Source organism: Prosopis cineraria, unplaced genomic scaffold (assembly GCF_029017545.1).
Source record: "Prosopis cineraria cultivar Desert tree isolate PC_DT_omini unplaced genomic scaffold, ASM2901754v1 PC102, whole genome shotgun sequence".
In the NCBI taxonomy this organism is placed as follows: domain Eukaryota; kingdom Viridiplantae; phylum Streptophyta; class Magnoliopsida; order Fabales; family Fabaceae; genus Prosopis; species Prosopis cineraria.
In genome coordinates this window covers 36,759-52,094 of record NW_026555429.1, presented here as the reverse complement: position 1 = coordinate 52,094, position 15,336 = coordinate 36,759, and the positions used below count along the sequence as shown (strand labels likewise).

The 15,336-nt window shown below is 28.6% G+C and overlaps 2 protein-coding genes across 2 annotated transcripts; both read right to left on the bottom strand.

Annotated features, from left to right (window-relative positions):
• Positions 1-2,758: 2,758 nt before the first annotated feature.
• LOC129295385 (UDP-glycosyltransferase 82A1-like) lies at positions 2,759-5,180 on the bottom strand. The gene is made up of 2 exons (XM_054933898.1): positions 4,617-5,180; positions 2,759-3,730 (listed from the first exon to the last, which is right to left on the bottom strand). Exons 1-2 carry the CDS (start codon positions 5,143-5,145, stop codon positions 2,871-2,873), a joined length of 1,389 nt encoding a protein of 462 aa, XP_054789873.1. The 5' UTR covers positions 5,146-5,180; the 3' UTR covers positions 2,759-2,870.
• Positions 5,181-9,910: 4,730 nt separating this feature from the next.
• On the bottom strand, positions 9,911-10,458 carry LOC129295382 (uncharacterized). The gene has a single exon (XM_054933893.1). The coding sequence runs from the start codon at positions 10,284-10,286 to the stop codon at positions 10,077-10,079; it is 210 nt and encodes a 69-aa protein (XP_054789868.1). The 5' UTR covers positions 10,287-10,458; the 3' UTR covers positions 9,911-10,076.
• Between the last annotated feature and the right edge of the window lie 4,878 nt (positions 10,459-15,336).

Below are 15,336 nucleotides of genomic sequence, written 5' to 3'. Positions count from 1 at the left end.
CCAAGGAAAGACATCCACTCCTGTGGATATTAGTCCCAATAGTAAGAGAGACAGTTGCATTGTAGCTCAGCCTTCTCATCCGAACCTTCCTGAGGTAATATTAATATTTGTTTAGTTATATTCATTTTTGTATTAATAACTTATAAATGTTTCCATTGCTTTAGGGTGAAGCTGAATGTGAGTTTTTGGCAAACAGTCCAGATTGCTGTGTGGTTGCAATTGGTTTAATGTATAATGTCCCTGGGGGCACTATACATAATGTGCTAATTCCTTTAGGCCATGTACGAGTTTGTCTAAAAGTTTCTTTGGATGACAACTATCAGCTGCCCATTTCCATGGAGGATGTGATGATTGTAGGAGATGCATTGGGCACCTTTATTGCATGGCCCACCGCCCTTATAAGGCCAATATCTAACAAAAATAAGTACATATATATATATAATTTGTAAAGCTGATCTTAAACAAAGATAAGGTATCTATATAATAACTTTTGATCTCTAACTATCTCTAGTATATAGTCCAAGAAAAAAGACTTCCCTAGCAAACAATCAACTGGCCATGAGTCAAAGATTATCGCACCTCCCCTGCTTTAAAAGATAGAGCTTCAATTGTCACATAAATTCCTAACTTCACTAGGGGCATATGCTGACATGCAAAGGAGTATTCATGATTTTATTGCTATAGACGTCCCATTCGAGCGTGGCATGTATGACAGAGATCATACGAATCACATAACACTCGAAGTCATAGATGAAGTACTCCACCATGGCATGATTAGCACGACCGTCATGAATTTTTATTTGAGGTACTTTTTGCGTAAGAGTGATCATTATTTTATAAATATATACTAATTTGTTTGATTTATTAATTTTAGGTTTCTCTATCATACACTTGTCATGCCCCGCAACCTTACTAGGATATTTGCCTTTATTTGTCCTTATGACATTGTTGCTTTCTGAGACATTTAGGACTCTGATCGTGAAGATCAAGCAAAACGGCTGTGCGATTCATTCAAAGCCAGGACTACTAAAAAAGGGAGGAGGTTATTCTTGATACCTTACGTGCAAGTATTAGTTATTTGTTATATTTAATATGTTTTCTCAATTTTATTAACTATTTCAATTTGTTATATATTCTTTACAATTGTTAATTATGTTAAGGATAATTGGATGCTGATTGCCCTTGATCCGGCTGAATAAAATATGAGAAATTGGCCACCTATTACTTGTGTTCTGCTGGTAGACAACTGGATAATCGTAAAGATATGATGGAATTAATCAACAAGTAAGTGTATTAATTAAGTTCATACTTGTTTTTTGATATTTCAAACTACCAACTTCTGTGTTTTTAAGGCTGTGTTTTTATACCGCATGGATGAATCTTTAACTGTCCCTAGGGTCAAACCATTTGACCAATTGTTCACATGGACAGTAATAAGGGTACATGTTTAAACATTAATTGTTCAAGTATTTATTAATGATTATTCAATAATTTAATATATTTTGTTTGTTTTGTTTTTAAAGTGCCTACATCAAAGACCAAATTCAGTGGACTGTGGATATTGCGTGATGAGATTCAATAGGGACATCATCACTCACGTCAAGACTTCAATTCTTACCAAGGTTCATATTTAATTTAAATATACGTTTTATATATGACAAAATTTCATTAGTTAACTAATTAATTTTGATATGGTTATAATTTAAATTGCAGTATTATGATGACACTTATTGTGAAGAATTTGGGGATGCTCACATCAATGAAGTTGTGGAAAAGTGGTGCCAACATATATTTCAACTTTGGATCATACAAAATTCACGCATTTAGTGAGTGCACATTTGGTCTAGCTTGAAGACAAAAAGAATGTGGCTTAGGATAGAATTATTGTTTCATTTTTTAGGATAGAATTGTGATTTAGGATTAAGATTTGCAACTTTTTTGTTTATAATTAATGTGACTGTGTATATATTCATATATATATATATATATATATGTACATGTTCTTTTAATTCTAAAAGAATATTACTGATGATAATATATATTTGTTAGATTGTCTAAATTATGAAATAATGTCAATTCTATTGCAGGGGACCTGCTTAAACGCAACTGCCATATAAAAAAAAATTCTGCAACACATTTGATGGTTATTTTGATAACCATCAAATATGTTAATATATTTGACAGTTATTTAGCATAATTGTCAAATATATACATAAACATTTGATGATTCTCACATCTAACCGTCAAATATGACCTTGTTTTTTCAATCAAAGCAAGTTCTTGTACCTTATACTTGACAGTTATTTAGAACCGTCAAGTATATCAAGCTGCATAAATGACGGTGTCTTATTTGACGATTTTTAACTGTCAAATATAAAGGAAAATAACCATCAAATATGCATAATTCTGTAGTAGTGTAAAGTTAGTTAATGCTTTTAATTTTTTAAAATTATTGTTAATAAAGTTCATTAAATAGATCAAGACAATGTGTTAGTTAGAAGGTTGTTTTTAATAGTTAGGGAAGATCACATCAAACGACATTTAGGGGGAAAAAATTTTAGGCAACTTGCAAATGTCTTATAAGAACAACAACGGAAAGAAAAAAAAAAGAAAATTTACTAGACATTAACATCTTGAAAAAAATACCACCCAGCACTTGTATCCACTGATAAGGAGATTATTCTAATTTAACTAATAATTTTGAGTTCAAGTTTTAAATATGCAGTAGTGATTAAATTCTTGGTGGGAAGCATGCCTCTAAAAGAAGTATCCTTAAACTGCCAACTGCATTAATTTGGGTCAAATACATGGCATGCCAAAGTTCATGCATGAAAAAAAACATCCTGAACAAAATTAAAGGCACATTCTAATTAACTAGCTTCTTTCTTCATGTTTTCAATGAAGGCCTTCAAATTAAGATCTTCCTTCACATCATCATCCCTTCCAATAACAATATCATGCAAATTCATTAACCTAATTTCCATTTCCACATCTTCCATCACCATTCTTATTCCTTCTTCCACATCCTTCAGTCCAAGTCCATTGAGCCTCATACCTACCTTCCAAACTTGAACAATGTAAGCACAATTCAAGAACTGATCACCTGCCACAGGATAACACAGCATCTTTTTCTTGAACTGTATAGCCTCTATCGTTGAGTTCCATCCACAATGTGTCAAGTAACACGCCACGGACTGGTGTCTCAGAACCTCCATTTGTGGTGCCCATGAAACCACTTTTCCTTGATGCTTTGAAACCCTTTCTACAAACCCATTTGGTAACCCTTCAAGCCATGCTTTCTTAAGAACCCAAAGGTAAGGCCTTCTTGATGCTTCAAGTGCCATTGCTAAACTTGTGAGCTCTGCTTCACCAATTGGACTCACCCAACTCCCAAATGAGATGTAAATGACTGAGTTAGGATTTTGAGTATCTAGCCACTCCAAACAGCTCTTGTCTTCTTCCCAGAAGCTTGGATTGTTGTTTGTTTGTATGTGATTGAAAAGATGGCCTACGGGCAAAAGACTCATTTGAGAATTCTCGAGTTTGGTTTCTTCGGAAAAGGAATTGACGAGGAGGTATCTGAGAGTTCTAGATCTTTCCAGAGTTCTTTTCCAAAATTTAAACCTTGCCTTCTTTGCAGCCACTGTTCCAGTAAGCCATGGAAGATCTTGGGTGTCTAGTATGGGCATATCTGGTAAAGAGCAAAATTTTCCTTCATGTTGTGGAAGTCCTGTAGGCAAATATATCAAAGATTTTGGATTAGATTCTTCAAATTATTGCATTCATATATATATATATATATATATATAGGAAAAAGAAATAATCATACAATTGCAAGTAATAAAAAAATTATGCTTGCTTTATTATGATTTATATAAACTATTGAAATATGCACTTTTTTGTAAATTAAATATTGAGTTTTAGTTTCTAGTTTGATAGTAAAATATATAAAAATATATACACTTTAATTTTGTCTCTTAACTATAAGAACATAAGATTAAGAATTTTGGATTCATGTTAAATTGTCTGTAGCCGAATATAACCATAAATCTAGCTAAGTTTGTTAATAACACTATCCAATAAATAATGTCGTTCAATGATAAAATATGATTGACTCATATTTAGTGTTATGATCACAACGTCAAAAAATCTTTAAAAAACAGTGGTTTATGCAAATACCAGACTTTCCTCGTTAATAGCATCTTTTCGGATGGATTTTTTGTCAAAAGTAAAAGTTCCTTAGAAATGGCCCTGGGTAGTTCAGATATTAGTTTTCTTCATGATACCTGCCTCCGGATGAAAATTAAGAGAGAAAGACAAATAATGACCTTATAAGAATATTAATGTCAAGTTGGGATCTCTTCACAATTAAGACTTCCAAATTCATAACTCATTTTCCCTTGTTTTAGTGTTGAAATCTTTAAAAAAATCTTGATTTGATATTAATCTTTTTATGAGATCCTTACTTATCATTTTTCCATGAATTAAATGAAATAAGTAAGGGATCAAGATCAATCCCCTTCCACTTACAGGTGTTGTATGTATCGATCAACTGGTAAGAAATAATTCTCTGAGTTTCTTGATAAATAAATTGAGTTAAATAACTATGCATATACCTGTTTCCGAAATGAGGCCACACCGAACCATTTCAGGCATGGAAGCAATCAATCTGTAAGTCGCAAACATGACAGGCCAAAACCCAGCAACAACGATACCACACTTGTGGCCAACTTGTATAGCCCAAGAAGCCAGCAAGTCAACCACCACACAAACCACCGTGCCGCCACCGCCATCTTGAAGCTTCTGAATCAACTTCGCCAACTGAGAAGGCATGGTGTTCTCCATGGCTGATTCAATCCCAAAGAAATCTGCTGTGGTGGTGTCCTTCTGATCAAACCCATCAGATACACCAACCCACTTGATCTGATCATCAAGATGATGATGATGAGCCATAATCTGATTGTAGATGTATTGAGGAAGAACCATTATTGGTTCGAACCCAAGGTTGAGAAACGCCATGGCTAGCTTCTGCATGGGATTTACGTGTCCCTGAGCTGGATATGGCACCATAATGATTCTTGGCTTCTTTGAGCTCCTCATATTTCCCATCTCAGGCAAGCAATTATCTTCACAAATATAAGGCATGCTAGTGAGATAAATTACTGTTGGCTCACTTTTAATTGCTCATGGTTTGGTTTAGTTTAATTGAATGTAACACCATATATATATATATATATATATATAAAAGGTAGCAAGGTACTAGTCAACTAACTATGTGCATGCATGTGAAGTGTGAACTAGGAGGTTTAACTTATATGTTTATTTATTAATTAGTTTAGTGAAGCTTATTTTATACTATACAAATACACACTGATAGAACAGTCAACTTGCACGTGCCTAAATGAGTTATATATTTTGAATTTGCAAACACGCACCCACACTCCACCGCTGGTCACTTTATGGCCGGTGCATTAATTATAAAATTTCTTATGGATTGCGATCCACTCCAATAACTCATGGATATATAGTAGGATTTATTAATTTTTTTTATAGGATTAAAGAATATTCTTGACCCTCAATTATTTGTTGAGCAGCGTCTAACATCCTAAATTTACATATGATGTAATTTTTTTCTTTAACATTTAAAATGGTGTATTGGGTTTCCTGTAACTTTGACAATTTTGAATTAAAAATTGCAGAAAGTGAAAAATTACAAAAAAGAACCCAAAAATACATATAAATACCTTATAAAAAATTAATATCAATTAAACCCCTAAAATAGTGTGATAATTTATAAGTTTTTTTTAATTCATAAATCCTCCATAAATTTTCAGCTATTTTGAAAAAAGTGTTCATTTATAAATAACACAATTTGTAGGGAGATTTATAAATTATCATACTATTTTATGAACTTAATCAGATATTTTTTCTTATAACTAGGGTACTTATTTGTAATTTTATGTTATTTTCTATAATTTTTAATATATTTTTTTATAATTTATTGGGTTAATTAACAGTCAAATTAACTTTTTTTATCAGCAGGGTGCCTAACATATTATTTTTAAATGTTGAAGAAAAAATTGTATAACATTTAAGTTTAGGATACCAGAAGCTTGAACAAATAGTTTAGAGGCAACAATCCTATTAACCTCTTTTTTATATTATATAAGTTTAGGAGTATTCTGTTTGGTTCTTATTATAAAGACTGTTAATTATTAATTATTTTACAAGAATTAAGAAATTTAGTTTTAATCAGTTAATGTTTTTAATTTTTAAAATTACCCTTAATGAAATTCATTAAATAGAGAATAATAGTCAATGAGTTAGAAAATATTTAGTTAATTATATTACAAATATGAAAACAAAGTATTAGTGTTAAGTCATTTTTTCAAATTTCATTCGACATAGAAGATATCTAGTTTTTAACAAAAGCAAAAAGGAAAACGCGTTTTTTTAAATCGTGGGTATTAAAACGTGTGTGAATATTTTTATTATAATTTTAAATCAAAGCATGATTTGATGCCTTAAGGAATCGTGTTTTCTACAACCTCCGCAAATAGAGTGCGTTTCTCTTGCGGTCTGACTATTATTATATGATCCACTTGTGAACATTTTTCTGGGTGGGAAAGTGGGTTAGCTCCAATATAGATCATATTTATATACGTTATTGTGAGTTTTTTTTTTGTTTAATTCCAAATTGCATTCAAATCTTGAAAGCATATTCTCAATGCAAAATATTTTTAAAACACTTGTCACACCACATATATATATATACTCCCTCTATTTTTATTTATAGGAAAAACTACTATTTGTAATTTATTTTTTATATAAACAAAATCACATTTTTTAATGGACATTTATTGCAAACCTTTTAAATTACTCCACAGTCATAAGAAATAATTAATGAAGGTTTAATTTACACAAGTAATAAAGGGTATTGTAGTCTAATTTTTTTAAACATAATTAATATAGCTAATTGATTTTCTTAAATTATGTGTTACATAAACTATAGACCTATGAGTATATAGGAAGCTAAACTCGTTTTTAGTGCATTTTCATCCCTTCCTTGCTATTTAATTTTGACTAATAGTTAACTAGAAAATTTACAAAAAAATAATCTTAAAAATTACAGAAAATGATTAAAAGAATCATATAAAAGGATCCAAAAATTATGAGTTATAATTTTTTTGGGTCATTTTATGTAACTTTTGGGTCATTTTCTCTGATTCTTAGTCTTTTTTGTATTTTTTTAATCAATTAAGAATCAAAATTAATAGCAAGTGGTGATTACCATGATTTTAAAAATGCTTAGAGATAAAAATGTATAAAAAATAAATTTAAGGTCCCAGATATTCTAAGACCTATCCTTTAAAGGTTAAAGGTTAAATTATCATTTTAGCCCATTTTATATACATATACACCCATTTACTAATGCAGGTATGATTTCGTTTGCATAAAGCCAACACACATCAGCATCTCCGGTTTGGTAACCTGTTATATTTTCAGAATAGTTCTTTTAAAAAAAAAACAAAAAAAAACTTATTTAAAAATGTGTTTTATGTTACTTCCTCCGTTAAAAAATATAAGACATTTTTAACCAAATCTTACTTTTTAATAAAGTAGTTACTTACTTTCAAACTAATCCTATTTTTTTATATTTACACCTATTAAATATCCTATAATAAATATAAAATTATTATGAATAAAAATACTTTAAAAAAAAGACAATGATTGCACCTCAAATGATTAAAAATATTTTATATTTTTTAACATTTAATTTTTTAAAAAAATACTTTATATTTTTAAACAAAAGGAGTATTTATTATGAAAAACAAAAAAGTTTAAAATTGTTCTATAGAACTAAAAAACTATAACATCTTTTAGATGTTTTATTACTTTTTATTCCGCAAAACTATCGGAAAGGTATAAAATATTACATTTTCATTAATGATAATTATATTAGTAAAATAAATATTTTTATCATTTATTTCATCAATTTATATTTTTTTAAATAATGATTCAAACATATTTTCTTTCATTTTTTTAAACTTATTCTAAAAATCATTTTATAAAATTATTTTGAGAACATAAAAAAAAAAATAAAACAGAATCAGACAAGTTCAATGTTCGCACCACCAAACAAAAGGGCCATGAAAACTTATATTGATTTGCACTTTATAATATTTTAATATTGGCGTGTTCAAATAGAGTGCGCGAGGATATACATGAACCTTTATTGGTTAGGCATGAATCCATCTTACACTGTGAAAAGGAATTCAGCGAGATAGCTTTTCTCTCTTTCACAACCACACTCTAGTACTTTACATTATATATGCTGACGAGATTAGGGAGAGGGAGAGGTGCGACTAGACTGGGCATGGGCCAAGGATATTTTGTTTGTATGTATTTTTTTTAAAAAAATATAATTTTAAATTTTTATATTTTAGTCTAATTTTGCTATATGTTTCTTTATTTTTTGAGTATTCTAAGTCCTTTTACTTCTATTTTTCAATGCTTTAGGTACTTTCATGAGTTGTGTTACAGGATCTAGAGCATTAAAAAATAAAAATATAAAGATTTAAAACATTATAAAAAAGCATAGAATTTGTAGTAAAATTTGAGTAAAGCATTGAGATCTAAAATCATATTTTTCTGTATTTTTTAATAATAAAAACGGTGCCATTTTGAATAAATGGAAGAGAAATGGAGCTAAGGGAATTGAAGACACCCTGCGCCCTGAATGAATGACCAATTTGGTACCAAGTGTTTTGAACAATATTGGAATTAGTGACTAGAGTAATGATGAGGTTAGTTCAATGGATTAGGAGTGTATTAGGTTACCTCCAATCTCACTTAGTTCAATTGAAGACAACTCATCTCAAGTATGTAACACAAACATCAATTTAGATATAAATTCATGGGAAGTCTCACATGCTAACACAACCAATGCAAATATACATTTCCTTCACAAGACAACTTAGAATTGTTTCCTTTTCTTAATAAATTCTAATTTAAAATGAATAAATTAAAATTAATTCCACAAATAAAATTTACTTATAAAAAAAATAAGATCAAAGCTTTAGTAAAATTTGAATGCAAAGTCATATTTACGCCTAAAATACCCTTTATGTAATGAGACCCAAATTCTTATAAAAATTAATCTAAAGGAGCGCATGAATTAATGCATAAACCAAGTGTAAAATGATGTGAAATGTATGTAAGAAATCTGGGCAAATACTTCATCTTTGTATTTTAAATTATTTATCTCTATTTCTAAATAAATTGTATTAAATTTTAGATTGAAATTGCTTTACAAAGTTTGTAAATAATTGTATCATTCCAATACATAAAATTAAAAATATGTTAATTTATTAACATTGTTTAACTATAATTCGACTAATAAATCATGAACCATACTGTTATACTTGGTTAAATAACTAATCTAGTTTTTAAAACCTTACTCATATAAATATTTTTACAATGCTTATCGTACCAGAAATATTTATAATGCTTAGATTGCTAGCACTATAAATAAAAATTAAAACAAACAACACTGTCTCCGATCGGAAATGTCAACATAAATACTGTTTCAGCAATTTGTCAATAGAATCCCAAAACAAATCTGGGGAACTTCTTTTCGTCCCCTCCTCTGTCATCATCAAAACACTAAACAAGCAACAAACAAAAATAAAAATGAAACTCAACTCTTAATTAAACTCAAATTGATCTCTATATATTTTGTAATTTTTTGAATCAATTAATAGTCAAAATTCACTTTATTTAATAACATGGTGTCCAGTGAACCATTTTTTAAAGTTGAAGGAAGAAATTATACTGCGTATAAGTTTAGAATGCAGAGGGAATCGTTGAAAGCCCTTAAACTCTTAAAACCCATAAAAACTTACAAAAATGAATCTCAAAACTCGTAGATGCTACTCAATATATTACAGCCATTTCACAACGCACACCACATAGAAGAGATTTCTTCAAAAGAGAGAGAATCACCCACATACCCACACATATACAATAGAAGAAGAACACGAAAGACTAACATTAATACATTATGATTGATCGAATCAAACATTATCAGTGTTGTCTGGCTTTGAATGATGAGGAGGAGGAGGAGGCGAAGGGAAAGAATTTGGTGGAGGAGTGGGCACACCAAAGACTTGAGGATTGGTCTTTATGTCTTGTCTTCCTCTTGCTCGTCCGAGGAAGTAGCATCCAAAACCCAGAATTAAACAGAAGAGAATCAGAGGCAGCGATATCACCAGCACCATACCCATCTTTCTGGAGCTTTAATGGATGGATTCAGCAACTCACAGGAGAAAATTATGACGAAGAAGATCGAGAAGAACAGAGATCTCGAGATCTGAGAAAGGAATGGGAAGTATTTTCTTCTGTACACTGCACAGAGAACAGAGGAAGGTGAGAAAATATATATATATATATATATGTATATGTATAACGAAGAAGAAAAGAGATAGATCTCAAGAGAAAGCTACTGTGTGGCGTGGTCTGGAAGGTTTCAGATTCTGTCGTTTAAAGAGATGGTGAAGGCGGGGACGAGGCTAACGTTCAAGTTACAACGGTCACTATTTGTGGGCCCCACCACTTCGCTCAGATACAATATTTTTAAAAGAAATATTCCTTCGTTCCTTGGATTATATCAGATGCTGACACGTATCCGTAGCCGCTCACTGATCTTCGATTCTTTGACAGATATTATTGTCATTATTTTCTTATTTTAATTATTATTTATTTAGAAGTGAAATTTTTTTAAAATTATAAATAAGCAGAAAAATTAGCAAAACTCACTTGACCCTTGAGGCTTTTTCTTCTTCTTGTTTTTCTTGGGCCCCTTTTCGTACTTTTTATTTTCGTTTATATGTTTTTCTTTTTTTACTTCTTATTTTAATTAGGACAAAACTTAGTTCCATCTTCTTACATCCATTAGGTTAAGTTCTCCAATAAAATTTTAGGACATAGAGTTTTTTAATTATAAAAATTCACATGGATAAAATTTCAAAATTCTGCTGCGCCATTATTAATAATAAAAATCATATATTAAAATATTTGACTAGACAATTGGACCTTATATAGTTTGTCCATTCTAAAATTATCATAATATTTTTTCTCTATCCCATATATTGTTAACTTTTCTTTTTGCCGGTTCTCGTCTTATCATCCTACTTGTTCATTTAAAAAAAGAAATAAAAGATGCAATTTACGATTAAAGTTAGTAATAATTAAAACTGCTATAACAATCAAATTTTTAGCATCGTAAAAATAAATTAAAATTGACATTTCTGAATATAATTAGTAATCCTTAATGTGATTATATAACTTTTAAAATGTATAAAATATTTATAATTTATTATTATTTCTAAATAAAAAGTACTTATAACATGACTTATTTATAATTTAAAAATTTTATTTTGCCGACATGAGTTAAATTAAAGAAAAACATGAGAACAAAAAAGTAAATATTATAAAAAAAATTGGCCATGAGTTAAATTGCATAACTAACAATGGTTTTATAAACTCAGTTTTCTTTAAATAAGATCAGGCATTCGAATATTATGAATGCAAAAAAAAAAAAAGAAAAAAGAAAAAAAAAACAGAGAGAGAGGTGCTTTTAATTAAGTTTAACAATGCTTGTTTCAGTGACATCAAATATGGAAATTCAAAACCAATGCAAATGTTTTTCTAGGCCTGAAAAACCAAAGCAATTCATTACACCAAACAAAGTTTGCTTCTTGGCCAAGACACCAAACAAAACTAATTAAAGTAGTTTTAGTCTTCAACATAAGCCCACATTAAAGCCTAAAAGTTGGGATCTGACTTTTGTACTCACAGCCACACTCATTCTTATTGATATGAAGTTTGACCCACGTTGTGTGTGTGTGTATTTTACGGAGAAAAAAAGGTTGGTGTGTATTCAGTTTTTAATTTATTAAAAGTTATTATTATTAATAAAATTAGTTTAATAAAAATTAATTGTTATAACAAAATTTATATTTAGATATTTTTTTAAAATTTAATTTAATAAACTAAAAGTTATTTAAATTATGTATAGTAAAATGTCCTTTGAATATATAATTATAAAAAATGATATTAATTTATAATAATTTATAATTTTGTTATAATGTAATATATTAGAAATTTTTAAAAATGTGATAAAAAATTTCAAACGGTTGCTCTATTAGAAATGTTTGGATGATTACAATGAAAAATCATTTTAAATGTATAGTTACTTAAAAAGACATATAGAATATATTATATGTAATTTTTGTTATGTGTAATTTGATTTACCAAAAATATATAAACAATGGTATAACATTTAAAATGGTTAATAATATATATAATAAAAGAAAATAGATAATATAAAATTTTATATGTTGAATAACATATATAATAAAGATGTATAAATAATTTTTAGATATCAAAAGATATAAAAAATTATGTTTTTAATATGAAAGTAATTTATTCTTTTTTGTGGGAACACTAGCGAAATGACGATGAAAATAATGCAAGAGGCTAGAGCTGCATGTGGTTTTTGTGGTCCGTAATAATAGGCGAGGAAGAAGGGTAATGTAGGAACTTTAGAAATTTTTCCTATCTCATTATATGCTTAACTAGCTTTTCTAAATTCAAAAGTACTTGCAGTGTACATTTGCAAATGAACTTTCAATAACATTTAAATGTACTTTAAGAAAGTAATTTTATTCTCAAACTCTTATCCAAATAATATTTGACTTTTAGAAAGTGTCAAAAGCACATTCCAAAAGTCAAATGTGAGACAAGCCCTGACTCTCTTTTAATGAAGTGTGGGTGTGGCTATAAACTTTTGAGTTTTGATTTAGTAAAATTATCCAAATTTTTCTTTCTGGATCTATATATAGCAAAAAAGCAAGTGAGAGTTACAGTGAAATCTCAAAATTTTGTATTAATGAGAATTAAGTTGTCAAGTTTGAAAAAGAGAGCTGCAGATATATATCAATTTAAACTAGTAGAAATTCAGAATTTTAAATTATAGATAAAATCTTTAAGTTCCAAATATAACTCTCAGATGGTATGTGATTTCTATTTATATTTGTCTGAATCAATATTTATAACTCATTTTTTAGAAGATTTTATTGATAACTTAACTATCTTTAATTTGTTTTTTTTAGGGATCTAATTATCATTCTCTCAAAAAGTAAAAGGAGAATGACAATTAATTTCCTAAATAAGGATTTAATGATAGTTATGTATCTAATAAAGTTTTTGAAAAAATAAGTTGCAAATATCAATCCAAATCATCATAAATTTAAAAGTTCCAATGAAAAATAAGACATTTAAATTTTAAAAAAGTAACTCTTAGTTTGAAATTAACTTTTTTATTTATAATTGTTTGAATTAATATTTATAACTTATTATTTTAAAAAAATTATTAAAACTTAACTGTTATTAATTTTTTCTTTTATGATTTTAGTGTCATTTCTCAAAATTAAAGTAAATGTAGAGGACAACTTGTGTGTTCAACATGATTTTACTAGTTTAGGATATTATAATTGGCTTCAAAAGGTGCAGGCCGATTATCACCTAAATCCTAAACTGTAATTAGCAAAAAGGAAACGCTCAAAAGAGTTGTACAATCACTAAATTTTAACTCGATACTAGAAAGTGATCCACTTTTATTATGACATTTTTGAATAATCAGTAATATAAACAACTATAGTTAAGCATATGAGTTAAAAAATTTACTTTTAGTTATTGAAATTCAATCCCATTACTTGTTTAATTAGCTAAAACCATTGCATATTAAAGCACTCTAAACCCGTTGTCTATAATCTCACTATAAGCTAATGGTTTTATGATCCATGGCCTAAAGTATGAAAAAACTGTTACCTTAGATTATAGGTAACGGAGGTAGGTTATATGACCAAAAACCATTACTTATACCTATAGGCAATTGTTTTTCACCCTATTGCAATGGTGTTGGATGGTTGTCATAGAATAAAAATTTTGTAAACATTTGGAGACACTTGAGCAGTGATCTCCCATCCTCTAAACAGACCAGACCACTTCTTTTTTGTATACTTTATATGCATGCTATCAATTGAGAGTTTATTACAAATACCAAGTGTCAGGATTTGACTTCAGTAGAAGTTTGAAAACTGATTTGTAATGCTCCTTATTTTGGCTAAATTGTATTGTTTGAATCTGTGAATGTTGTTGGATATTGTGCTATTGATTGTGGATTATGTTTTATTTCATGCATTATATGTTCGATCTAAATGATTGTGTATGGCCTAACGATGGTGGAAGACCCTTGACTGTAGCTTGGACTCTGAGTGTTTATTTTTCTTGTGGATCCTAAAAGCAGGATCCTTGCTGTGGGTTCTGATTTCGGTGATCAGACTAGGTGATACGCAATTTGAACCGGTTAGATTTTTAATTTGGAGGATCCAATTTTACAGTTTTCATTTCATTTTATTTTATTTTACATTTATTAAAATAAAAAATATAAAATTTTAATAAATCTATTTTATTACAAATATGGACAATACATATTTAATTTTGATAATCCAATTTAATATTAAATTTTTTTAAATTAACTATCTAGATCTACTATGGATAGTTTAGATTTAAAATTTTTTACTTGAAACTTTTTTCTAAATTTTTTTAAGGATCCAGTTTAGAAAGTATCTTTATTTTTTATCATATTTTTACTAAAATAAAAAATTAATAAGAATTCTAGAAAATTTTAATATAAATTTACACTATCTAGAGAATATTTGAATAGTCAAGTTATAAGAATTTAAAAAAATTAATATTAGATTGGACTATTCAAATTAAATCTGCTTTGTCCATTTTGTTGATATAAGATAGATTTATTAAAATTTTTATAATTTTTATTTTAATAAATACCAAATAAATATATAAAATAAAAGGTAAATCTGGATTATCTAAATACTCATCACTTGATGAGAACCAAAAAAACAAATCTAGTTTTCGTCACGTGTATTGTGAAATTTGATTGTTTTAAATATTTGTAAAATTGTTAATTCAATGTTAAGGGTGTTAAACAAGTAGTCTTCATGTAAGTGTGTGATAAACAAATGTTTTTTTTATAAACTATATATATATATATATGTATGTATGTATGTATGTATGTATATCTGTGTGTGGTTTAAGTTTTCTTCCACCATACTTTATTTAATTGTATGGATGTTTCTTTCATATGGACACCGAGAAAAGTGCAAGTAGTCTTTCATATATGCAAGCTTTTTTCTTCCATCATATGAAAGTTTCTCTAACCATATGCATCCATGTTTCTTCCATGGACAC

Bases quoted from the DNA above. Each gene is read 5' to 3' on its own strand.
- LOC129295385 (XM_054933898.1), bottom strand. From the start codon at position 5,145: ATGCCTTATATTTGTGAAGATAATTGCTTGCCTGAGATGGGAAATATG. The intron at 3,731-4,616 runs GTATATGCATAG...ATTTGCCTACAG, and splicing joins TGGCCTCATTTCGGAAACAG to GACTTCCACAACATGAAGGA.
- LOC129295382 (XM_054933893.1), bottom strand. From the start codon at position 10,286: ATGGGTATGGTGCTGGTGATATCGCTGCCTCTGATTCTCTTCTGTTTA.